At 58.2% G+C, this 25,222-nt stretch overlaps 1 protein-coding gene across 1 annotated transcript; it reads left to right on the top strand.

Annotated features, from left to right (window-relative positions):
* Positions 1–9,035: 9,035 nt before the first annotated feature.
* On the top strand, positions 9,036–20,833 carry NR5A1 (nuclear receptor subfamily 5 group A member 1; the record flags this gene model as incomplete). Its single annotated transcript, XM_079544537.1, has 6 exons — positions 9,036–9,137; positions 9,409–9,550; positions 11,813–12,453; positions 17,668–17,787; positions 17,927–18,074; positions 20,586–20,833. The coding sequence occupies 6 exons, from the start codon at positions 9,036–9,038 to the stop codon at positions 20,831–20,833; spliced, it is 1,401 nt and encodes a 466-aa protein (XP_079400663.1).
* Positions 20,834–25,222: the final 4,389 nt, after the last annotated feature.

Raw genomic sequence — 25,222 nt, 5'->3', positions numbered from 1 at the left:
CACCGAGTCCTCTAATGACTTGTATTTTTTAAACAGGGTAAAGTGAATGTGTTGCTTTGCAAACTCAGGTATTATGAGAAGGTAGGAATGTAGCTAGAAATGTAGAGACGTTAGGTCAGTCGCTAGATGTATTTGTGAATTTGGTTTGAAGGACACCCTGGAAAGGTTGGAATTTTTGTTCCATTCTTCACGTAGCATTCGGTTTACAGGGCCTCATATTTTATTTGTGCTTAATGCTAGTAGGGGGAAGTTCATTATCTTCGGTATCTATCTGCTGTTGCTTATCTGACCTTCTGTCATAGAGGAATCAATCAACAATAATAGTCTTTGGTAGAATTTTCTGCCATGACAAGTCAATTTTTATCCCCGATTTGAAAGATAAATTGGCTGACTGACCCCCTCCTCTCCTTCGTGGTATTTGTGCAAATGGAAAGCTGAAGAGTTACTTTTAATCCGAGCAGAGATCTGGGACATAAATTTGAAATGCAGGGGCTCACCTTTTCAGAGGAGCTCTGCGTGGGCACCTTGCTGCTGTTGTACAGCTCGCAGCTCATCATCAGCAGGGAGAATAGAGCAAAAATTGCTGCTGCAGGCGACGGGGATGAGACCCCAGGACTTGAGCAGAAGCTCTGACACCCGCTGGCTTTCCTTCCCCTGCTTGCTTCGGGTTGGCCTTCCGTCCCATGAGCAGAGCCGTGCCCCTGTGACGTGTCAGCAGCAAGATCTTTTGAGCTGTGTGTGGCTGCCAGGCCGCTCCGAGATGCCAGGAGCCTTCCTGACCTGACGGTCCTGGAGGTGACTGCAGTGGTGCCGGCCCCGCAGCCATTTTGCACGCACGCCAGCTGCTTTCTAAGGGTGAGGCGTGCTGGTGGCTGCCATCTCCCTCGTCTCCCCTTGCTGCCCGCAGAGGCGCTGCGTGCTGTGGGATCCAGCTGTAGCTCCAGCATCTGTAGGTCTGCAGCGTTGAGCTTTTCCAGTCTGCTGTCGCGTAAGGACTGACGGGGTGCCACTGAGCGCGGCTGTGTGCGGGGCTCCTCAGCACGGGGCGGGCGCAGCCAGCTCAGGTCCGCTGTGTTAAATCTTGTCCTTCAAACCAACCTTTTTAAACAAAAAACTTGAATTTCTTTTTATTACATTTTTTTAAAACTACAAAACAACAAAAAAAATCTTCTGTGAATGTGCTATTTACCGTTCATTCTTTCTTCTTTCTTGGTTTTGATTTGAAGCTATGAAGCTTGGTGTCTGTGAAGTGTTGTTATTTCTGTATTTCTCAGGATAAGAAGCGGCAATCATCCCTGCCATGTCGAAGGCAGGAGAAAGGGGGAAACGTGGGGAACTACTTTAGGTGTGAAGCTGATTTTTAAGTTTTAGATGATGTATGAATCGGGGGTGATGCATGAGATGTCAGGATCAAGCCGTAGTGTTTCTCTGGGTTCTCAGTGTGTTGTTTGCAACACACAGCAGCTCAGGGATAAGTATTTAAACGTGACCCAGAGAAACCCTAAGTTTTGATGTTGCAGTGGTTGCTTCTTTCATGCCTTGTCTGGAGGACTGTCTGAGATCTGAATGGAGCCTCCCCTCGAGATTCGGGGGCTGGGAAGCGTGCTGCCTCCCACTCAGCACCCTGGGAAAGCAAGGGGCGACGTGCCGTCCTCGTGGGGAGCCGCGCTTCCCCTGGGGCTGCGTCGCTGTAGGGAGCGGGAGGTTCCCCCCGTGCTTCCATGTACAAAGCACCTGGCAGCTCATGGAATCATGGAACCATTTGGGTTGGAAAAGACCTCTAAGATCACCAAATCCAACTGATGTACCCCATCCTTTTTTTGCCTCTGTGTCACATGTGTTCACATGCTCATGGGAAAGCTGAAATTGGGTGTTACTCAATAGGACAGTCTCTGGCAGACAGTCCCGTTCCTGCTGTCAGTTGGTTACTTAGGAATTGAAGCATTTTCATTTCCATGGTGCAGCTTCCTCTTCCTGCTTCTCAGGGCATCTCTCAGATCTGTGCTCTCTGCAGCTGCCTGGGGGGCGCCCACAGGCTCTGCAGAGCAGCAGCACTGGGCCAGGACCAACGTGGGCAGTGGGGCCACAACCTCACAACCTGCTCCATCGGCTGTCCCAGCGCCTCAGGTGTGTGCAGAGATCTGGGGGGCAATGTGGGCAACATCTCTGCTGTGAAAAAACATAGAAAAAAAAGTGAGAGATACTGTGCAATTGACCTCTAACAGGTCTATGAAAGAAGCAACACGTTCAGTGGCAGAAACGCCCCCAAGGGCAGAAAGAAACAGAAATTGAAACCAGATGACGATCAACCTTAACAAAGCCTTTTGTGATTCATTGTTTTCTTTCAATTTATAAAATGACTTGTAATAGTTGATAACATTATTGACTCAATTTCCATGACAAAACTACCTCGTGTGACATCCTGTTTATCATCTCAAAGGGATTGTGTGAAAAACGAAATGCTGCCGGGTTTGGTGCTGGTGCAGCCCAGGGAGCTCCGCAGTTGTTCCCCTGGTGCTGGAGCGGCTGTGATCCGCAGGCGCTGGGTGCTGGAGCAGCAGGGCAGAAGCGCTGCGGTGCCGCACAGGGCTGAGCTCCGCGTTCCTCGTAGTGCAGAACGGTGCAGGATGTGCTCTGCTGGCTTGACTTGCTTGGTGCCCAGCCTGGAGCACGCTGCAGCCCCGTCCCTGCACTGCTGGAGCTCTGCATCCTGGCTCACAGGGTGTGCCCGAAGCAGGACGGTCCTGGTCCTTGGGACCCTCCGCAGATGTTTCCAGCGATGGTTTCTTCCAGCAGCACGCTGTGTTTTTCCCACGATCCCTTGTGTAAATCAGGGAAGCAGGATGTCCCCTGGCATGGCATGCTGTTACAGCTGGAGCCGGCCCGGCCTCGCCGCGGCCCCACTGGCGTCCCCCAGCCCGCACGGGGCACGGCGCTGTCCCCGCTCCGCTGCTCCGCTCTGTGACTTGACTACCTGTGGAAATGTGACCAATAAGTGTTGAACGCATGTTTAGCGAGTGTTAGCTGTACGAACTAATAAATGTGAATTGTTCTGCACTGCTGGCCAGGCTGCCGTCTGCTTTCGTCCTCCACCCTGAAGAGTGACTGCCCCATCACTGGGGGGCCGGCACTGGGCTGGTGTTGGATGTCTCTGGGTACCACCGGGTCTCATGGGCTGCGTGAGCCTGTCTGCGTCCCACCAAGAGCAGGAGTCAGGGTGGGCCAGGGGCGCTGCGAGGTGATGGTGCGGGTTGATGGCATGGGGCCGTGGGGGGATGGCTGGGCAGCAGGGGTGGGAGGGGTCATTTGGAAGAGAGCTGTGCCTGGGAGCGCTGGCAGCAGCTGTGGCGACTGCACGAACCCTTCAGAGATGTGAGATGGTGTGAGGTGGGCGCTGCTCCAAGCTTCTCATGCTTACATCTTTGTGTGCAGTGGGTGCACGTCGAGGCCCTGGGCACTCTGTGAACTGCTGAACATACAGATGGTGGCTCTTGGTCCTCCACGGAGCCGATGGATCCATGTAGGGTCGCTCACAAGGGCAGCGCTGTCCTGCAGCAGACATTTTAACTTAGGAAGGTCTCCAACATCTCTTTCAACAACAGAAATCCTTTTGTTCAGATCTGAATGGGTTTTGCTCTGGGAGCAGGGTGGAGGAGCTGCCTCGTGCTGGGCCAAGCCAAACAGCACTGGCTGCAGGATGGCTGCAGGTCAGTCATGTCCCAGACCCCAGCTTCTCTCTGTAGCGTTGCTTACTCCTCCCTTGCTCCTTCCAGGAGTTAAGGAGTCCCAGCATGAGCCACACTGCTCTGCTCTTCCACCGCGTTCTCTCCCTTGTCCTGTCCCTCTCCACTGTGCTCATTTTGCTTATTTACAGCGCTTCTCCTCCCAGCAGAGTGGCTGTGATGCCTCTGCCCCATACTGCCTGGATTTATTCCCCCGAGGGGCCCCGGAGGTTGGCGGTGTGCGGGGCAGTGCAGAGGACGCTGTACTTGCGGGGTTGGGTTTGCCCAGCACCAAGGCAGAGTCCGGGGACATGCGGCGGCACAGGGGCTGCTGCGGTTGGGAAAAGTACAGACATTTTAATTTCCAGCTGAACCTCTGCTGACCACTGTATTTTGATTAGAGCTCTGCTTCCTTTTCATCTCCGAGCTCAGGCTGGTGACAACTGCCGCAGCCTCGTGTGCCGAGTGCCATAGTTTATCACCGAAGGCCAACTGCTCTATGAATCCAGAGCCAGCACTGAACAAATCACGCTGTCACCAACGTCAAACTTGTTAACCTGATCTTTGGTGGATCACCAGTGTCAACATTGCATGGGACATACATTATCGGGCCCAAGGACTTTGGGAGATGCGTTTGTCAGGCTGTTCTGTCACAGTCCCACTCTTGACCTTCGCAAAGTAACTTTCAAGGATAAGCCGCCTTCCTCTTAAAGAGAGAAGCTGTCCCCCAGCAGGTCACCCACAGCCAGGGTGGGGTGCGGAGTGAGGATGGGGCTCCCCATGTGGTGGGTGAAGGTCTGCAGGCATAGCTCTGGGCCGGGGGGATCTCTGCTTCATTCCCCACCACTCTGTCTCCTCTGGGCTCCCACCTCGCACCAGCTGCTCCCACGTTGTGCAGGAGTCAGATGAAGGACAGCCACTGCTGCCGGGACGGTGGCAGTGTGTCCCCAATGGGCTCCTGCCTGCCACTCCTGCTGCTGGGATGGGGCTGCTCGAGGCGGGGAGCGGCCGTCGGCCCCCGAGGCGGGCGCTGGGCTGCAGCCCCACGCTGCTCTCCCCGCAGGGTGACCCTGCTAATCAGCTGTGAAAGAGAAAGAAAGCCGAAGAGAAATCTTTCTCTCCGCTAACCTCATCACAATAAAGATTCCTATAAAGAGCTCTTATCCTTGAAGAAAATGAGGCACATAAGCAAGAATAGTAAACAAAAGGCTGTCATTTTGACCTAGGAGTGCTTCATGTTGTTGGCAACTGCCAAGAGGAAACATAAAGAGAGGCTGCATCCAAGTCTCAATTATGCAGAACTATGTGACTGATATGTCAATGAGTCCCCCCGGGAGGAGACCACCAGCGCTTTGCGGCAGTGCCTGCGCACCATCTGCACGCACCGCCATGCGCCGGGCCTGCCCGCGCCCCCGAGCACAGGCGTGCGTGGCATCGGAAGAATGTGGGGGACAAGGTAATGTCATCGGCAGCGCTATCGCCAAAGTCCTCACCGCGCGCATTATCGGTGCGGGCCGCGGAGTCAGGGACTGCAGGCAGCCGGCGGTGCAGGCAGCCAGCGGCGGCCAACAGTAGTGCTGACCACACCTGCTGCAGGCACGCTCCGGGAACGTGGCGCAGGCAGGAGGGCTGCCCTGCCGCCGATAAGCCGCATGGATGGAGATAACATCCCAGGAGGAGATGTGCTTTGCTGAGCATCAAGGCTGCGCACCAGCGAGGCGCCAAAGCGTGGCTGCAGTCCGCAGCGGTGGCGCGGTGCGGTGGGCTCAGGCTGCAGCCGCACGGCCCTTTGGTGCCCGCCACAGCAGCTGGGGCGGTGATGACGGCCGTGGTGGGGCTCCGGCCCAGCGGAATGCAGAGTGGAGGCGGTGCCAGTGCCCATCGGCCAGGACTCGGCTACATGCAGGAGCCCATGTGGCCGGGAACCGCTGGAGCTGGGCTGCAGCCTTGGCGAGGGCCTGAGCAGGGAAGGTGCCCAAGGCCGCAGGAATGCATTTACCCCCACAAACACCTCGCTTCCAAAATAGCAGACGGGCGGCGTGAGGCCGGGCCTTCCCGGGGGAACAATGCCCGGCGGGAGCGGGAGGAAGCGCTGCGGCCGCCCCGCACTGCTCCGTCCCCGCCTCACTCGGGGCTGAGCCGCGAGCCGCTGCGTGCCGGCCTGGCGGGACCTTGAACCTGCCAGAGATTTATTTTCCCTGACATTGGCATTGCATCGGAACATCTGGCATTCAGCTGATAATTGCTGGGGACTGGGGCGGAAGCTGCCTCTCCAGGCCTGGCTCTTCTACAGAGCTGTGTTTTCGTTACTTTTCACTTCTCTTCAGCTGCAGAGCACGGAAAAAACAACCTGGGCAGTGCAGATTGCAGCTCCCACTCCTTCCCTGGGGCTTTGTGCTCCCTTCTGCCTGTGAGGACGTGCCTGGGCCCTGTCCCTGCTCTCCCCACTGCCCTGTGCCAACCCGCCGAGCCAGGGTCTGTGGTTGGGGCCAAGCATGGACCCACAGGGCAATGCTGTGCCACAGTGGAACGCGGTGCTGTTGGGAGAGTAAATCTCCACTCTGGGAGGAGAGATGTCAAAGTGGTCGCACCCCAGGGCTGCAGCTCGCTGCCCATACAGGGGACAGAGCCGTCAGCCCCACTGTGCCTGTAGGCTGGGGTGGCACCGGGGCAGTGCGGGAGGTGGGAAACCCATGGAGCAGCAGTTCTGCCCCTACACCTCGTCCCCAGTGCTTCCCGTGCAGCTCTGCAGCCCCAGTCCACTAGGGCTATGCACCTCGGCTGCCTGCTGCTGGGCTCGCTGCCCCATGGCCTGCCCCGCCTCGTCCATCTCACAGCCCCCTCCCTCGCACCGTAAATCAGCGCAGCCCCAACGTGGGCGCTGGTGCGCTGCCCTGCCCGCCGTGCCCCCACCTCCCCGCAGTTCCTCTCTCCTGGCGCTTTATCTGCCACAGAGGTCCCACTTATCTCCCCTGTCACTTTCTAATGCTAGTTTATGAGCAGCATTTTGTAGCTTAATTATGATGTTTTTCAGCATGGTCACGTGGCCGCAGAAACCAATAAGGCAACTAAGTTGGTCCATCTCGGCTGAGCCTGGCCCCCGTGGGGAGGAGATTGGCCGCTGTCCTGCACCGGGCGGTGTGCGCAGCCGGACCCACACCTCCCCGGCGGCCGCAGCCCTATAAATCCCCCAGCCCGCCCGCAGCGGGCAGCGCTGCCCGGCACCCACAGAGAATCCTCAAGCTGGAGCTGCTCACCATCGACGCAGAAGAAGCTCTCCTGTGACCTCGGCCCCCTGCACAGCAGCGCTGAGTCGCATCGCGGTGAGTACTTGGCGGTGGGGAGCCCCGTGGCTGCCTGGGCCCCTTCCCACGCTCTTGGTTCGTAGGGTCTCAGTGACATGGCGGAGGGTGGAGACGCCCAGCGAGGAAGTGGGAGCCATGCGTGGGCCTCTGCTTCCCATCTCCGTGAGGAAGGGATGGAGGCACCAGTGCTAGCTGTGCTTGGGGACATGCAGGGACATCCAGGGATGTCATGTGACACCTGGGGATGCCCAGGGATGCCCACCCTTTCTCCAGGCCCTCTGGCAGCAGCAGGAGGCCCTGCCATAGCCTCGGCCTTGCTGCGCAGAAGCGCCAGATCCAGCTGACGGGACGAGGGGGCGGTGAGCAGAGGCCTCCGAGGGCTCTGGGAGTGCAGGCAGTGCTGAGCTGCGTGTGCCTGGCCCCAGCTCCAGCACAGCCCCTGCATCTTGGAGCAAGCGTGGGGGTTGTTGGGACCCACATGAACTCCACGGCTCTTCCTGGGCTCCTCTCTTGGTGGCTCTGTAGCTCACAGAGGCTCCCTGTGGTGTGGGGCTGCTGCCGAGAGGCTCCACAGGCAACAGGACCTGCACACCACCCTGCACAGGGCTGCTCCACTGCTATTCTATTCTTAGTGTGGGCTCCACGCCGGGTGGCTCTGGAGTGATTCTCTGCTGAGCCCACTTCCTGTTTGCCGCACATCCCTGCCAGCACTGCTTCCTCCGCGGGGCACCGCGGGCCTCCTTGGGTGTGCAGGATGAACCGTAAGGGGTGAGAAGAGTGGGACAACTTGTGTGGGATGGGATGTGCAGGACGGGACATGTGGGATGAAATGTGTGGGATGATCCAAGCCCTGTGGCCAGTGCCTTCCCTGCAGCTCCATCAGGCACCAAGCACCTCGAATCGCAGTGACATGCAGGCAGCAGGACAGAAGGGTGTCTCAAGGAGTGTGGTTTGGCCCTGCGGGGCTCAGCAGTGGACCCTTGTTCTCCTCGTGGCCAAACACCCTCATGGCAGCTTCAGTCCATACAGCTTGGAGCGGGCAGCTCCTCCTGCCTGAGTGCTGCTGTGCCCCTGGGCACCAGATGTGGCCCTCCCCCCCGCTTCAGTCCCGGCTGTAATTTGGGCTGGATTTGGCCCTGGCTCTTCAGCTGATAGGGCAGGGAGCCAAGCTGGCTGTGTTCACCTGTGAGCAGGAAACTTCCATGCAGGACAAATGCAGATGATGAATAGAATGTGCTTCTGCACCGATTTGACAGGGAATGTTTCATTAGAGTCCCTTAAAATGAAGCAATTAATTAAACAGCAGCACCGAGCGTGCCACAGGGCAGGCAGCATTGCCGTGCGAGGGCAGCCGGCCAGCGGCAGTGCCGGTGCCGTTCCCGATGGCTGCAGGGGAGGTGCAGAAGGCCGTGCGCTCCGTGCTCCTCAGTCCGGGCTCTGATCAGCTCCCTGCGACTGCCTGCTGTGGGGGCAAAGGGTTTGGTCCGGGCAGCGCTGGGAGTGCGGGGCTCTGGTTAGGGCTGGGGGTTAGAGTTGGGGTTGGTAGCATTAGAATTAAGGGATTCAGGACTTGGTGAGTGCTGCAGGCAGCGTCCTGTGCTTGGGTGACACAGCAGCCCCCAGTCCCTTCTTACGATGATTCCTGAGGTGCCCTGAGCCCGGGGCTCCCTCAGTCCCGGCCGCCCCCGGCCGCAGCCCCCGGCGGCGTCCAGCTCCCCTCCCGCCCTGCCCTCGGGCTGCCGGGTCCCTGCAGGTCCCTCCTACCCAGCCCGGCCCCAGTCGCCCGCCGCCCGCTCTCCCAGAGGAGGTTCCCCATCCCCCGGGGGGCTGTCCGCCCGCCCGCACCCGCATGGAGATGCTCTTCCAGGCGCTATAAAGGGCTCTAGCTCCGGCACCTGCGCTCGGGCTTCGCCGCGCCGCTCTCCCGCTCCGCACCCGGCGCAGGGCTCGGGGCCGCCCGGTGCCGCCCCGCTGACCCGCCCGTCCCGCAGCAGGGCCGCCGGCGGGGATGGATTATTCCTATGATGAGGACCTGGACGAGCTGTGTCCGGTCTGCGGGGACAAGGTCTCCGGGTACCACTACGGGCTGCTCACCTGCGAGAGCTGCAAGGTAGGAGCCGCCGGGCGGCGGGAAGAGGGGCCGGGCGGGGAGCGGGGGGGGACACGGCCGGGGCAGGGGCAGGGGAGCCTCTCGCGAGCCGCCCCCCGCCCGCTTTTGTTGGCGGCGATTCACCGCTCGGCGGCGGGACGGGAGAGCGGCGAGAGCCGGGCGGGAGCCGGGCGGCGGCGGGGCCGGGGCCGGGAGAGGGGACTGGGTGCGGGCTGATGCGGGCTGATGCGTGGTGCCGGTGCCGACGCATCGCCGCTGTTGGCCGCCGCAGGGCTTCTTCAAGAGGACGGTGCAGAACAACAAACACTACACCTGCACCGAGAGCCAGAACTGCAAGATCGACAAGACCCAGAGGAAGCGCTGCCCGTACTGCCGCTTCCAGAAGTGCCTGACAGTGGGGATGCGCCTGGAAGGTACCGCGGGGCGGCCCGGGGGGGGGTTGGGTGCTGTCCCCCCGCTGCGGTCGCTCTGTGCCCCGCGCCTCCCGGGCCGGGAATTGCCGCGGCAGCTCCGATTCCGTTTTTCCTCCCCAAGTCAACGAAAAATTCGTTTTGTCGCCCTGTATTCTGCTTTTCTTTTCTTTGTTTTTGTTTTGTTTCTCCCGGGTTTTGGCTGTCGAGGCTTCAACTTTCCGGGACTGTCCTCGCTTGGCAAAACGTTGGGAAATAACTTAGAATTTTTTTTTCCTTAATCGCACAATTCCAGAAGCCGAGACTTAAGGAAAACGTTAAATATTATGAGGCTGACACGAAAACTGCGGGAGATCCGCTGCAAATCAGTTTTTCTCTCTGCGCGGCTCCGGGCAGCGCGGTAACACGCGGTGATCCGCCGAGAGCCGCGCGTCGCAGCGCTCAGCCCCACCGCGTCGCGACGGTCGGGCTTTGATATCCCCGAGCCCTACGCCGGGATTTCTGCCGCGCTCGGCACACGCAAAGCGCGCTGAGGACCGCAGGCAAACGGGGAAGGAAATCCCACAGCTGTGCCCGCTCTCCTTCCCCGGCCGCGGTGGCAGCGGGCGCGTGGCGGGCCGGCAGCGCTCCTCGTGCGGTCCGTGCAGTGGTGGCCGATCGAAGAGCGAAGAGCGGAGCCGCTCCCCGCCTTGCGGCAGCTCTGGGCTCGGGACGGGTGCTGGGAGCGAGGGGAGGCAGCGGCGGCGTTTGCGCCTTCGGGGTTGGGATGGACACGCTCCGCTTTCCTATTTTGGGCGGTTTTCGTGCGGTGGAGCTCGTTCGGCCCCGTGTTTTGCCCAGGCTGCGGCACCCTCTCACCCCTTTTTTTTATCTCCTCGCTGCTCGCCGCAGCAGCTCACCAAGGAGGAGGCACCCGCAGGCGAACGGCGTTCCCGTGGGACTCTTTGTGTTAAAAACACGAGCCCGCCTTGCCTTTGTGATCGGTGTTTTTCGGTCAGGGAATCTGAGCTACACGGAGAATCCTCCAGCAAGACAGGACAAAATCCAGCGAGATTTCAGAACGGATCCGGTTCTGAAATGAGAAAGTGGAGCGCGAGGGAGCAGGAAAGCCCCTTCCCTCTTTGTGCTCGCGCTTCGGGAGCAAAGGAGGGGATCGGCGTTTACCCCAGGAGGCTTCTGTGAGCACCTCCCGCACGTGCAGGGCTGGGCTCCGCTCCCTGGTCATCGCCCTGCCCGGCCTCGGGCCGTGAGGGGGAAACAGTTAATTGGAGGGCGGGGGAGATCTGTGTTCTCCGCGCACTGCAGTGCAGACGGGGGTGCAGGCTGCGACCCAGGGCTGCGGGCCGAGGGCCGGCACAGCCGGCGCTGTCAGTGGCGCACCCCGAAGGCAGCGGGGCTCTCATAGCCCGAGCGGAGGCATCCCAGCGTCCAGGTACCCCACTATCGAGGCATCCTTGCGTTGCGCGGCTGGATAAGCTGTTTCCATGAATAAAGAACGAGGGAGGAATCGCAGAGCAGCTCCCCGGGGAGCACATTCCTGCTTTCCTGCAAATGCTGCTCCCGGCCGTGCTGCCTCCCCTCCAGCCTGCTTGGGGAAAGTCTGGGGGCTTGCAGCCCCGCGGGGCACGCGGGGAAAGGGAGGCAAAGGAAGGAGGGGGGCACGGAACAGAGCAACCAGCACCCTGCTCTCGAGGGCTGCGAACCCAAGGGCTGTTCCCTTGCACGCGGGGCCGCGCGGTGCCTGCTGGCTCGCTCCCCTCTCGGCTGCCGGGGCTGTGCGGGTGGGCCGGCGGCCGCCATGCCGGGGCCAAGATTGTGCTGCAGAGAAGCACCTGCTTGGGTGACACATTCTTGGGTTTAACTCGAGGCTCGGAGCAGCCTCTGCTGTGCCGCCGCAGCAAGCAGGGCGGTGAGGAGCGGGGCAGCAGGGAGAGCACTCCGAAGGATGGGAGAGGATTGCAGAAGGCAGCGCGGTCTGTGCTGCCCCGAATGAAATTCCAGGGGTGGTCCAGGCCCGGGGGCCGTGAAAATGAAAGCAGCGTCAGGCACCCAACTCGCTCACGTTCCCGGGGCTCTGCTCTGTGCTCTTTACCTCCGTGTATTTCATGCACCCAAGTATGCCTTCCTCCCTCACCATGCAGCACACCCCAACCAGCAGCACAGCTCTCTGGGAAGGGGTCCCACCGCCCCCGGCCCCATCGGTCCCCATCCCCCCCACACCGTGCTTCTGTTCTGCTCACTGCAGCTCTGTTCCTCTGCCCACAGCCGTGCGCGCGGATCGGATGCGTGGTGGGAGGAACAAGTTTGGGCCCATGTACAAACGGGACCGTGCCTTAAAGCAGCAGAAGAAAGCGCTGATCCGTGCCAACGGCTTCAAGCTGGAGACAGTGCCACAGATCGTGTCACCCGTGCAGAACGACTACGGGCTGTCCTCCACCATCCACAGCATCCACGCCATGGCCAAGACCCTGCCGCCCAACCCCGCCGCCCTGACGCCTGCTGACTATGAGCGCGGCCCCTACGGGACCCCCTCCCTGGCCATGACTGTGCCCAGCCACGCGCCGCTCGCTGGCTACCACTATCCCTCCTTCCCCAACCGCACCATCAAGTCTGAGTACCCCGACCACTACAGCGCTGTGCATGAGGCCGTGCCTGCCTATGCGTACCCAGAGACCTACCCCAGCAGCTCCCCACCTGACATCCCCGAGGTCATCCTGAAGCTGCTGCAGCTGGAGCCTGATGAGGCACAGGTGAAGGCACGCATCCTGGCCTGCCTGCAGCAAGAGCAGGGCAAGGGCCGGCATGAGAAGCTCAGTACCTTTGGCCTCATGTGCAAGATGGCTGACCAGACACTATTCTCCATCGTGGAGTGGGCACGGAGCTGCATCTTCTTCAAGGAGCTGGAGGTAGGGCTGGGCGGTGGGGGCCGGGGGGCCGGCACGAGTGAGGTGGGGGCTGCAGCGTGCCAACATGTGGCGGGGTTGGGCGTCCCGGCTGAGCACCAGAATGGTCCCAGCTGGCAACAAGGGGCTCACGTATCTGATCCATCACGGCAGCGGGGGGTATGGAGGCAATCGCAAGGCAGAGTGAGCGCGGTGTCAAGCTGAAGATATAATTGAAAAACGTAACGTTGAGGAATTACGGGTGAAACAATTCTCTCCTTCGTCTTCAGGAGGAAAATCGATGCTGTCAGGCAGGGTCTGACAGCAGCCAGCAGGGATGGGGCAAGGGCCCTTCTACCTCCCAGCCCCACAAGAACTGGGGCCAGCAGTGGGGGGGAGCAGGGCTGGGGCAGCCCAGCCACGCTCAGCCTTTTTGCATTCTTAGCCCTGGCTGATCAAAGATCTCAAACTGGGGCAAAACCAGGAGATGCATTTTGCAACGCAGCCAAAGAGAGCTGAGCCACAGGTGGGGAGATGTGGTGCCCTCTTGCACTGCCCCATACCGACCCATCCTGCTGCTGTGGGATCTGGTCTCAGGCAGGGGCTGCAGAGCAGTCCTCATGCCCAAAATAGCCCCCGGCTGCACAGAACAGTGTCCGGAAGGCACGCAGTGGGGCTGGGTCAGGCTTCTTTCAATCATATCAGTGTCCAGCCTGGATTTTGGGAACAGAGAGGCTGTTGTTTTGCAGGAGATATTATAAACAGTGTAAATGCAGATCTCAGCTGCATGGCCACGTAGTCTTGCAATGCTATTGTCTTTCTGATCGCGTCAGGAGAATGGGCTGTTTCTGTGTGAATCCACATCTGAGGGCTCCAGGCAGGAGGGCCAGAGCTCTCACCTGGGCACAGGGCAGCTCGACAGACCCATGGCTGCTCCCTGCCCTGCACAGCGCATCAAAGCACGGCGGGGTGGGAAATGAACTCTTCTAGTGCCGACTTTATGGCTTTGCTGACTTTATGGCTTTGTCTGTGAGCACAGTGTAAAATCGTGGCCTCAGGGATTGATGGCTGTAACACAGGCAGTCCCCGCTGCAAAGTCAGCGCTTCTCAGGGCAGGGACTCCATGGACCCCCCCACTCCTGGAAATGGCCATATGCAGGTGGTTGCTGCTGCACCAGCCAGGGAAGGGCAGCTAGATGCTTTGAGGAGTCAGGCAAAGCATTGGCATTGCACCAGACATCACGCTAAGCGTTGCACCAGGCATTGAACTGAGCATCACACTGGCTTTGCACCACTATTTTTGCACCAGCACTGCCCCAGCCTGCTGCGGGTACCCCCCAGTCAGTGGGTCCCATTCCTGTTCCCATGTCCGTTCCTGCCAACGTCGTGCTGCTGCAGATCCTTTGCCACCACCTCCAGGGGATGGCCGCGGCCGGGGGCGTTGGGGAGACCCCCCCGCCTGCGCCCTGGGAAGGACGCGGGGGGAGAGGGGCAAGCGGCCTCTTGACATCAGTTCACGCGCCACGTCCGCCTGCCGGCACAGGGCAGCCAGATTGAAAACAGATTTAACTTCCCAGATATATCGTTTCATTTAAGGGCCAGTAATTCTGTCAGTCTGCCACTGACAAACGAGGGTCCCCATGCCAATCCGCCGCGAGACTGATGTCGCCGCGTTCATCTTGTGTCACCAGGCGGAGAATTACGGACTGCGCTGGCCTTCGGAGGCAAGACTAATAATGCCGCGCGGCAGAGGGGGATTTGGGGGCCCTCTGTTTATCGAGGGCCGGCCACAGAGCCGCGGCGCGAGGCCACGCGGGCGGAGGTGGAAGAGGTCAGCGCTGACGCCCATAAATACGAACTTTAACTGAGTCTAGATGAGATGTGTCAGGGCTGAGGGAAGATTTGCAGCGGCTCTTCAGGAAGAAAAATATGGGCCGGGGGTGAAATATATTTTGTAGGGTTGTGAGTCTCAGGCAACTTTGTCCTTTCAGATGTAATTTTTTTATATATATATGAGGAGAGAGAGATGTGCACGCACACGTACACACACGTTGTGTCTGCCCGAGGTTCATTTTATATACCAGTATTGGCGTGGTACTGTTCAGATAGGTGATAGTGCTCCGTGCACATATAAATGTCATGTACGCATCGTGTGATGACCTTTGGGTTTGGATGAGCAGCCAGGAATGTGCAACAAACTGCTGTGGCTCCAGTCAGAGGCCACCCAAAGCCCAGAGTGTGGGCACATAGGCTCATAGCAATGGGCACGTGGTGAAGGGCACGTGGCGATGGGCATGTGATGAGGGGCACAGTGGCTGGTCCCTGTCCCTGGGACCAGTTTCCCTCACTCCTTGGGAATGATCTGGGAGCTCCCGCTGGTCCCATATGCATTCGGCTGCTCCTCTGTCTCTAGCACACATGGGTCATGTTGACCCCATCTCCTGGCCAACAGCCAGTGCGTTTTTGGCAGATTTAAAATCTCCTTCTGGCGGTGGACGCAGCAGCAATGTTCAGCATCCCATGCACTGGGGTAAATGTGACCGCTTCCCTCAGCCATGTGCTCCCACAGCGATGCAGGGAAGGGGCAGCAGCCTGGGGCTGAGCACAGCTCTGCCTGCAGGGAGCTGACCGTGCACTGTGCTCAGTGGATTCTGCTTTGTGCTGCTCATTGTGGTGGTGTCAGGGCAGTGGGAGCGATTCCTGCATCTGGCCGTCACACCTTGTGTTTGTGTGGGTTTTAATTGCGGTGTTTGGTGGATGGTTAATCCACTTTCACACTCCCAGCAGTGGTGATGGCAGCTCGTGTTCACACCCAGGAGCTGCCTGTGCTGTGGGTCAGGGAGCACCTGCAGGAACAGCGCCACACGGAGCCCTGGGGGCACCGCCTGCCCCTGGCAGCCCCTTATTGCAGAGCAATGGAATTTTCCATTGATCACAGACTGCCATCTCAGAAAGGCCTTCTCTGCAGTGGTGGAGCTGTGTGAGTGCTCACGCCATGCGAGGAGCCCTTCACTGCCGTGTTTTGTGCATGGGTTGAATGCCTTCTTCAAAAAATAAAGGTCACCGCTTAAAGACAGCTTGCATCAGGTCCTCCATGCAGCACTCTGCTGAAAAGCCTTGACGTTAAAAGAGGACGATCCTTTGCTTAACTTTTGCAGGCGAGCAGGGAGTGTGCCGCTGCACCAGAGGACCAACCGCCTCTGGATGGCCACACATTACGAGCCCCTGCTCAGCCACGAGCACTGCGGGGTATGGAGCCATGGCGGGGGGGTGCCTTGTCTGCCCCTTGTGGGTGGGGTGCTGGCTCAGGCTGGGCAGTGCGAGATGGAGGGGGGGGCTGGTGGTGTGATGGAGATGTGCTGGAACTGCCCGCAGAGGTGGGGAGAAGGCAGTTAGCAATTGTTCAAGGAAAGAACGAAGATCTCAAGATTGTTTAAATGTTTCCTTTTGGAAAAGATTTTTTTTTTTTAAACCATTTTTAGCACAAAACCCTCAGTCTGTCCCTTCTGGAGATCATCCCAACGAGGAATGAGGCACAGGAAGGAGGTTAGAAAACAACACTGTGAGACTGAGCATGGGGCTCAGTGCAGCCGCGAGCGGTGGGGTGGGAGGGGGGCTGTGCTGGGAGCTCAGATCCCTGCGCCGCTGCACCGCCTCAGGACAAGGGTCAGCCAGGATGTGGATCTCCCACTTGTTTTGATGCAGGATGAGCTTTTCCCCAGTTCTTCGTGCAGCAGCTGGGCAGAACCCTCCATCCGGCTGTGCTCTGTTCAGCACTGCTTCCAGGCGGCCCTACTGCGTCCTGCTGCACCTTGCTGCCATGTTCACCCCCAAAGCCCCCAAAATACATCTCAGTGGCCCCTGGGGGTGCTGGCATGGGATCCATAAAGCTCTTTCTCATCTCATTCCTATTCCTTTTGCAATCTCCCGGCACTGGTTTATTGCAGCCTCTTCAGCCAAACGATGGCATTATCCAGCTCTATGATACCGCATCTATCTTCCTTCCATCAACAGCAAAGAGCAAACGGCACTGCAGAGCTCTCCGGGTGGTGCTGGGGGGAGGTGATTGCAGCCACCCCATCTTCATCTGTGGGAACGATGGCTTTGGCACCGCTCATGTCCTGCAGCACCATCAGGCCTGGGTTGGGTACAGCTCTGCCTCGTGCCACATGCACCCAAACCTATGGCTGGCTCATCCGCCATCCACCACTGGCACTGCCTCCAGCCCCACTCTCCAGGGAGACTCTGGGAAGTTTGGACACTTTGCCTCTCGAGTTAAATGTCTTAGCATTTCTTTGCAAACCTGGTTGCATACACGTAACTGCATACACTTAGAGCCGTGCACATTTCTTACAGCTGCACGCACAGCTGTGCACACGTATAGCTCTGCATGCCCAACCAGCACATGGCTGTGTGTGGGGGTGTGTGAAGGTGTGGGCAGCCAGGCATGCTGTGGGGGTGCTGGGGTTTGAGTGCTGCCCACGCCTCCCCCAGACCTGCCCTGGGAGAACGGACGCTCTGTTCCTTCAATCTGGAAGCAGCCCAGAGCAGCCTGCAGACACAGAGCCTTTGTGCAGCCCCGTCAGGCTGCAGGGAAGCGGCCAATGGCCATTTTGTTAAAGATGTTGTGCGTGGCTCTGTGAGGTTCCTGCTGTGTGGAGGCAAGGCAGCACTGATAAGGGGCAGCCAGCGTCAGTGGGACATAGATGTGTGCGGGTGAGGGACTGGGAAGTATTTTGTGGGTGCAGTGTGCACAGGGCTTCCATCGGTGGGGACAGATTTGTGAAAAGTAATTCTTTAGCTGGGCAGAGGAGGGAGGGGGCTCCTGGGAAGGCAGCAGTGCACCGTGGGCTCCTGCTGTGAGCCCTCTCCACCTGTGGCCCTGTGTACAAACCTGTGGTCCTGCGAGGGGTGGCCCCATGGCTCTGACTCCCCTTGAGCAGAAGTTTGTTGGGCCTCAGGTATCCCACGTGGGCTTTGGTACAGTGCCAAAGCAGTGCCACTGCTCTCCCTGCTGGCAGGTGGCCTCCTGTTGTGGCACCCATTGATGACCGGATTCGCTGCTGTGCTTGGGCGGTGGACACAGATTTCTGACACTGCTTCCTCTCTGTTACTGCACCCACACTGTGCCACACTGAGCGCAGCACTCCCGGCCCCGTGGGATGCACTGCAGTACAGCCAGGGCCCAGCACCACGTCTGAGTGCCGGTGCCAGCAATGTGACTCTGCTCTCTTACAGGTGGGAGACCAGATGAAGCTGCTGCAGAACTGCTGGAGCGAGCTGCTGGTGTTCGACCATGTGTACCGGCAGCTGCAGCATGGCAAAGAGCACAGTGTGCTGCTGGTCACCGGGCAGGAGGTGAGCGCAGGGCTGCACTGCACTGTGGAGCTGGGGTCTGCTGCTGTCTACCTTCTGAGCTCGCTCCTCCCTCCAGTTTGTGGTGGGCACATGGTGGGGTGGGAGTGGGGCCCCGTGCTTGATGCTGTTCCTCCTGCAGGTGGATCTGTCGGCAGTGGCAGCGCAGGCGGGCTCCATCCTGCACTCCCTGGTGCTGCGGGCACAGGAGCTGGTCCTGCACCTGCATTCACTTCAGGTGGACCGTCAGGAGTTCGTCTGCCTCAAATTCCTGATCCTCTTCAGCCTCGGTGAGTGGGGACCGTGGATGGGGCAGTGGGCAGTGAGGGCAGTGCCTGTGTTTGCGGATGGGCAGAGGGGATAAAGAGGCTTTGGTGTGGCACTGAGAACAAGGGCTGAGGCCTCACCGCTGCCCTGCCCTGTGAATCTGGAGCTTTGAGGGCTGTTCCTGCTCCACTGTGGCTGTGGAGGACACTGCATCCCCAGTCCCATGAGCAGAGCCTGTTTTGATCACTCTCCTGCTTCTGCAGAGAAGGCAGCAGCTGATAGTGCCCTGCAAAGCGCCGTGTTGGCAGGGGCAGCCGCAGGGACAGCCCTATCTCCCGGGATGTGCGTCAGCAGCAGCACCAGGAGCACGCTGCTTCTGATTAGGCTCTGCCCGGAGCCTGCGGTCGGCCGCGGCGGCGCGTTCACACGGCCGCTCCTCACCCAGACAAAACACGCGGAGCCGCAGCTGAGAGCCCACCCGGCCCAGCCCTGCCGCCCCGGGGCTGCACCCTCTGCCCACTGCTGCTGTGCAGGGATGTGACGCGTGGCCCCATCGTGGCCTTCGTGACCACAGCCACCGCCGCCTGTTTGGTGCCGTCCCAGCAGGAGCTCTGACCTCCCGGCACAGAGCTGCCAGGCGCTCAGCTGTCAGCCCCGCTGCCACCTCACACCTCTGCCACCGCTGTTGCTAATTGTGCCCAGAGAGAGTATGCAGCACCTGGGTGCTGGGGAGAGATGGGCGTCTCTGTCCCATCCCAATCTCGGAGTGGAGTTTGCTGAGGACATCCCTGGCAGCAGCAGGTCCCAGGGAGCCGGGAGCCACGCAGCTGTCCCCTCCTGCAGCTGCAGCATCTCCTCCTCCCAAGGCATTCTTTTTTTCTCTGGAGCTGTTTTGAAATCCAGAGCAACCAGATATGGCGACTCGCTATTTCAACAGTGATAAGGTGTGGCACAAACAGTGCTGGGAAATGAGGGAGCTGGAGAGGGGGCCATGCCCCACTGCTGCCCCATGGGTTCTGCAGTAGCACGACCTCCAAGGCTGCCCCATCCCCATCCCTGAACCCATCCCTCCCGCAGATGGCAGCAAGCAGGGCATCATCCTTCCAGGCACCGGTGGTTGCAGCACTGCTCTCAGCCTGGGATTCCTCATCCCCAGAGCAGCAGCTTTCAGGGAGGGCGTGGAATAAAACAGCAGTGTTTTCCCAGACATTATTTTGCCCCAAATTCAACTTTTTCTCTCCATATTGCAGAGCTCACTTGGAGTAATTTGCCCTTCTCAGGCTCAGCTGTAGAGGATGGGATTGTGTATTATGTTCAGGATGTAATTGCCTTTAACAAGAGAATTTCCACATTTACCACTCTGCCACAGCACAATCAAAGCCAAGCCCCACTCACAAGAGCTGCCATTTGAGTTCTAAATAGATTTCTCTCCTGAGCAGGTAAAGAGATTTAATTAAAATTAGGGCTTCTCAAAATAGCAATATTTATGAGGACGGCACAGGTTAGCTTTGTTCTACAGAAGGGCTTAATAGAGCCTTAATGGATTGACCTATCATTCGATTTCATGACTTACATTCATGAAGCAGCTACTCTTGGGGAGGGGAGGAAGAGAGGCTTTTATAGCCCACATTCCCTTAAGCGTTTGCAATTTATCAGCAGCTTCTCCCAAACAAAAGGAGCTGTGAATAGGAAGAACACTTGAGGGCATAGAAATAATCCCAGGCATATCTGTATGTGTGATGGGAGGCTTTGTCACAGGACAGTCTTTGCAACTGCTGCAGTGTCGCTAAATGAAGTGAGTCAATGTTATTTGGACAACATTCTTTATTCCTTGCAGGAATGAAAAGATTATTCAAATATTCAATTAAACAGTGAATAGGGTCTTTCAGAGAACCAGGTGAGTTCATCGAGTAGAACTAGCTATTGTTGAGCCAACTCAGGGGATAGATTTGACATTTATCAATATAACTTCTTTTTTTTAATGACATGCACAATAACCTTATGCAGATAAAGAGATTTCATAACAACAACCCCGGGTAGAAGGGAGGCGGCCACAATAGGAGCAAATGTGCCACAGGAGTTAAAAGGGAAGGGTGATCTGATAAGTGCCAGGCACACCCCGCAGGCCTGCAGCCCACACTGTGTGGTGTCCAGCAAACCCTGACCACAGAGGCTGAGCCCCCGGGTCCCAGGCTCCTCCACCACCAGCACCGCACATTGCCCTCCCAAGAGCCGCTCAGCCCTTGGCATGGCCATGCCTGTTGGGCTCCAAAGCCCCAGATAAACTGCAGAACCCCACCGCTTTGCTGCCTGGATCTGAGGGCTCCACACAGCCAGGCAGCGCTCAAGCTGCAAACTCAGTCCTGAGTGTGGACACACGGGGAGCTGGCAGCACGGCGATCAGCAAACTGAGCACCCAAGCTGCGGCACTGGGGAAAGGACAGTGGGGACAGACCCTGCTGGTGCACCCAGCACAGTGCAGGCAGTGCCTGTGCCTGGCTCCACTTCACTCCCCCCATCTCGCTCTCTTGTAGATGTGAAGTACCTGGAGAACCACACGCTGGCTAAGGACGCTCAGGAGAAGGCCAATGCAGCACTGCTGGAGTACACGGTGTGCCACTACCCGCACTGCACAGACAAGTTCCGGCAGTTGCTGCTGCGGCTGACCGAGGTCCGGGCGCTGAGCATGCAGGCAGAGGAGTACCTGTACCACAAGCACCTGAGTGGAGAGGTGCCCTGCAACAACCTCCTCATCGAGATGCTGCATGCCAAGCGGACTTGAGTGCAGTTCCCACATGGACTCTGCAGGGCCCCATGCAGCAGTGCATGCACCTGGGACCTCCTCTCCACCCCTCGCCTCTCAGTGATGCTATTTAACCTGTGCCAGTGGAAGGTCCCAGGCGATTTATTTTAAAACGTGGTAAGGACAGTTAGCGGTCGCAGGGACGCGTGCTCAACAGCCGGCCTGCCCTGCCAGCACTGCAGCCCTGCAGACCCTGCACAGTCAGTGCCCGACCCACTGCCTGACCTGGGTCTGCAACGTGAGCAGGGGGAAAGCCTGTCCCAGCTTTGCTCCCATTTCTGCTCCTCTCCTGTCATCCCTGCACTCTGTCTCTCCGCCGCTGCCCTCCATTGCCCAGCATGCCCCCTCTGGTGTAGAGGGCATGGGAAGAAGTGAGCTGAAATCCTCCCAGCATGTGGGGTTTCTCTTTGCTCTGGCACCAGTACAGCGGCAGGGGATTTCTGCAGCAGCAAAGCTGAGCCCTGGGGCTAAGAGACCTGCTCCTGTCTGCCGGGAAGTCACTGCCTGCCCAGCACAAAGCAGGGCACTGCTGACCCTCAGCTGGCTCCATTTTCTTAGCACTTGCCAGTGCCACGGCAGGAACTGTGGTTTTACAGCCCTTGGCACCTGCAGTGCCCAAATCCCACACATGTCTGGGCTCAGTTCACGTCCAGGATGGCAAGGTTTTGTGTAGAGGCTCCAAGAGACAGTGCTGAGGACAGGAACTCATCCCTGGGACGCTTCAGCTGCCCTGCAGCAGGGCAAGAGAAGGTGCAGGGACAGAGGCACGGCCAGGCACCCAAAGCCTGGGCAGATTCCTGGAGTTCACTCCAGCCACCAGCTGTGCCTGTGTGCTGCTGGGGAGCAGCTGAAGGGCAGGACAGGGACAGGGATGGGCACCACCCCCTGACCGTCTGCGGGTGATGCTGGTGGCAGCAGGGCAGGAGGGATGCTGAGGGCCTGGCCTCATGCTGTGGGCACTGGGGCAGTTGCAGCAGCACGTGCCAGCACGTGCCCAGGGCTGCAGCTGCGGGCCCTGGCAACACCCTGACACTTGGGCAAGGAGGAAGCAGGAGGGCCAGCGCTGCCTTGTCCCCAGGTGACAGCAGAGCACAAAGTCAGGCACAGATGCCGGTTCTCCTCCTGCACTGGGCTGGGGCTCAGCAGGGCAGCACAGAGGCTCCATCGCGGCCTCCTCCTGCCCCGCGCTGCTCCTCACCGGTGCCCAGCACATGGCCCTGCCAGCTCCACCAGTGGATTTGGTTCAGGTTTTTTCTCCGCTGTGCCAGTTGCAGGGGACACACACACTGCAGCTCCACGCAGAGCTGGGGCTTGAGGAGCTCTCGCGCTGCCAACTGCCAACCCCAGCTTGTTAGATACAGAAGAGCATGTTTGTTTTTGCTTTTCAACGTTTGTGCATTTTCCTCCTGTGGTTCAGTTTCACCTTCTTCTTTCTGTGAACTTAAAGAACTGGAGAAAATTGTTTGGGAGGTAAAAGATTTTATTTTCAGAAAATGAAAAGTGTCCTTAAGTGTCTCTCTCTCTCACACATCCTTTCCTCTCTCCCATCCCTCTCCCCCTTGCTCCCCACCTTCCTTCCCAGACAGGAGGTTATTAACTTCCATGTCAGGAGTAAACCACTGTAATAAATTTTGCAGTTCATTTAAGAAGGCAGACGTTGTCTTTTTTGATTTTATTTCTGACACTCCTTTCTGGTGCCGCTGCTCCTCCCCACCCCAGGGCTCTGCTCAGCCCCCCAGCCCCCATCCCGTGGGACCCCAGCAGGAGGGGACCACTGCTGTGGCTCAATAGGAGGGCATCAGTGACTCAGGACCTGATTCCAAGTGCTGCTGTAATTGCCATAGCAACTCTGAGTATGTTTTGCAAATAAGCTTGAGAATTATAGCATTTAGGAGGCAATGGGCAATGCCATGTGCTGAGGGAGGGAGCAAAACCTCAGCAGAGCATCAAGCAATGGCTGTGAAGGCAGTGCCACTGGCAGAGCCCCGAGCAGGGACTCCCCTGCCCCCGACAGCTGGAAATGCTGACACCAGAAGTGGTGTTTCTGCACCCAGATTGTGGTTTTTGGCCAGTACAGAGATGTTTTGAGGGCTGCGGTTTCCATCAATAAATAAATGCCATCCGGCACAAGCTGTGCTGAGACCAAGGAAGGAACACAGCGTGATGGGACAGCCAGCCCATGGGATCACAGAGCCCCGATCCCTCGCATTGCAGCCCTGCACCACTTCCAACCTGTGAAGCTATCGCACGTGCCCACGGAACTGTTCCTAGGGACAAATTACAGGGAGAGAAGGCTGCCTTTAAAAATCAGCATTTACTGTCATCATAACCAGCAAAAAAAAACACGTTTCATGCGCTCTACACACTATAAAGTAACAGGAGAAGCAGTCCAAGGCACAGAATGGAGGGAGTACATAACGCCAGCTGGAGGGGGGAGCAACCAGCCAGATGGGAAACCAGGAGGAGAAGGGAGATTTTTTTGTCCAAAGCACAGCCAAAGAAGCTATTAAAGTCAGCTGGTTTAGAAAAGAATTGAAGCGAGCGGCTGTCTTCCCTGATGCCTATGCTTCCCATGCAGCCCAGCACCAATCCTGCCCTGCAGAGCGATGCTCTCCCCCTGTGTGGGCACAGCCCTGGGCACAGTGTGTCCCACACCACATCCTCCAAGTGAAACCAGCTCTGGTAGTGGCACAACCAGCGCTGGCAGCAATGTGGTGCTGGGGATGTGTGGAGTGCCTTCAGCAGCACAAGGAGCCCAATGGCCCTGTGAGAACCCCCTGCAGCCCCTGTCCTGCCGTGGCTTTCATGATGCTCAGAAGAAGCACAGTTAGCAGCCCTCCATGGGAAGCAGCTCCTCTGCCCACCATCCTCCTGGCTGTTTGAAGAACCACCAGTTTCATGGCACTCAGAAACCTCCTCTCAGAAACCTAAAGCAAAAGAGAGATGGACTGAGCCGCACTGGCTGTGAGAAGGGCAGGGTGGCTCCCCACTGCCCTGCTGGGGTCCCGGGGCACAGGCAGAGAGCAGGCAGACTTCTCCTTCAGCTGCTCAGCAGTGACATACACCAGACACACTGCACAGGGCACCGCCAGCTCTGAATGCACCGAATAAAGGTTTCAGCAAGATTTAATGTAAATACCAATGGTATTGTGGAAGAGAGCACTGATTCTGCCTGGGCTGCACTTCCCCCATCAAGGTACAGGGCCCTCTCTGCCCAGCTGGGAGGGACAGCAGCACCCAGGGCAGGGAGGGACAGGGCAGCCCAGTAGGTTGGCATTTCCCCAGCACCCATGGCACGCTCAGTGCCTGGCTGGCTGCAGATCCCTGAGATCCACCATTTCCCCATTATTTTAAAAGAAATCCTACTGAAGGCAGTATTGCGAGAGTTGCAGAAATACTCAATATTGATCACAGAAAGGCTGGCCCGTGGAAACAAGATCCATGTTGCTATGTGTGGCTTAGCAACATATAAATGTATTCAAACCGAATAATGAAATTATCGTGGGGAAACAAAGAAGCCATCACTTGAAGAGATGGAGGATGTGGAGGCCTCTTGGAGCTCTTGTTCACCAAGACAAGGAAGACAGCACTTATTGTTTGTGCAAACATGTGAATCCCCCCAGCCATCCCCTTCTTACATAATGGGTGTAATGAATCTGGGCAGAGTGCTCCATGCAACGCACATCTTTGTACAGCTGGGCTGGAGCTCATTACTGCGAAAAGCACGCGGCCCCTCCGAGTGAATTGAGTCCTTGGAAGGGGAGACCGAATATTGGGGGTGAGAGAGAGGGAGGGCTGTGGGGGCAGCACTCAGCCCCAGCCTGCCTGTGCCGCAGCCACCCTGCTGAACAGCATGCTGTGTGCTCCTGAACCTGGCTGGGCCTTTACCTGGGCTCAATCTGCCTTCACCCTCACACACAGCAAAGTGCTGCCCTGGGCCCTTCTGCCTTGCACCATGAACCCCACTGGTGACCCTTGCATGGGTAGCAAGAGCATGGCTGCACTCAATTACTGCAAAGGGGTGAGGCAGATGGATGCCACCCCAGGCCCAGCACCGCTCTGCTGGGCAGCTGCAAGCAGGTCCTGCCAGCCCCCAGCTTCCTCCCTCCTGCCCACGAGATCTCCTGCTTCAGGCAGGGGCAGGCGGTATCCTCCTGCGTCTTTGCATAACCTCCTGCAGGCCTGCTGCTGGCACCATGACAATCTGCATTAGAGCTGGCTGGAAGTTTTCAAATAAACACATCTGGGGCAAAGTACATCTCTCGCGTTAAACTATTTGGGGAGAAAACAAACAGAAGAGAGTATTCAGATGATTTGTCTCTCAATCACCATCAAACACAGAGCACTACGGCTTGCTTCCCCGGCAGC

The sequence above is a fragment of the Tetrao urogallus genome (genome assembly GCF_951394365.1).
Source record: "Tetrao urogallus genome assembly, chromosome: 19".
In the NCBI taxonomy this organism is placed as follows: Eukaryota; Metazoa; Chordata; class Aves; order Galliformes; family Phasianidae; genus Tetrao; species Tetrao urogallus.
This window is presented reverse-complemented; position numbering and strand designations above follow the sequence as displayed.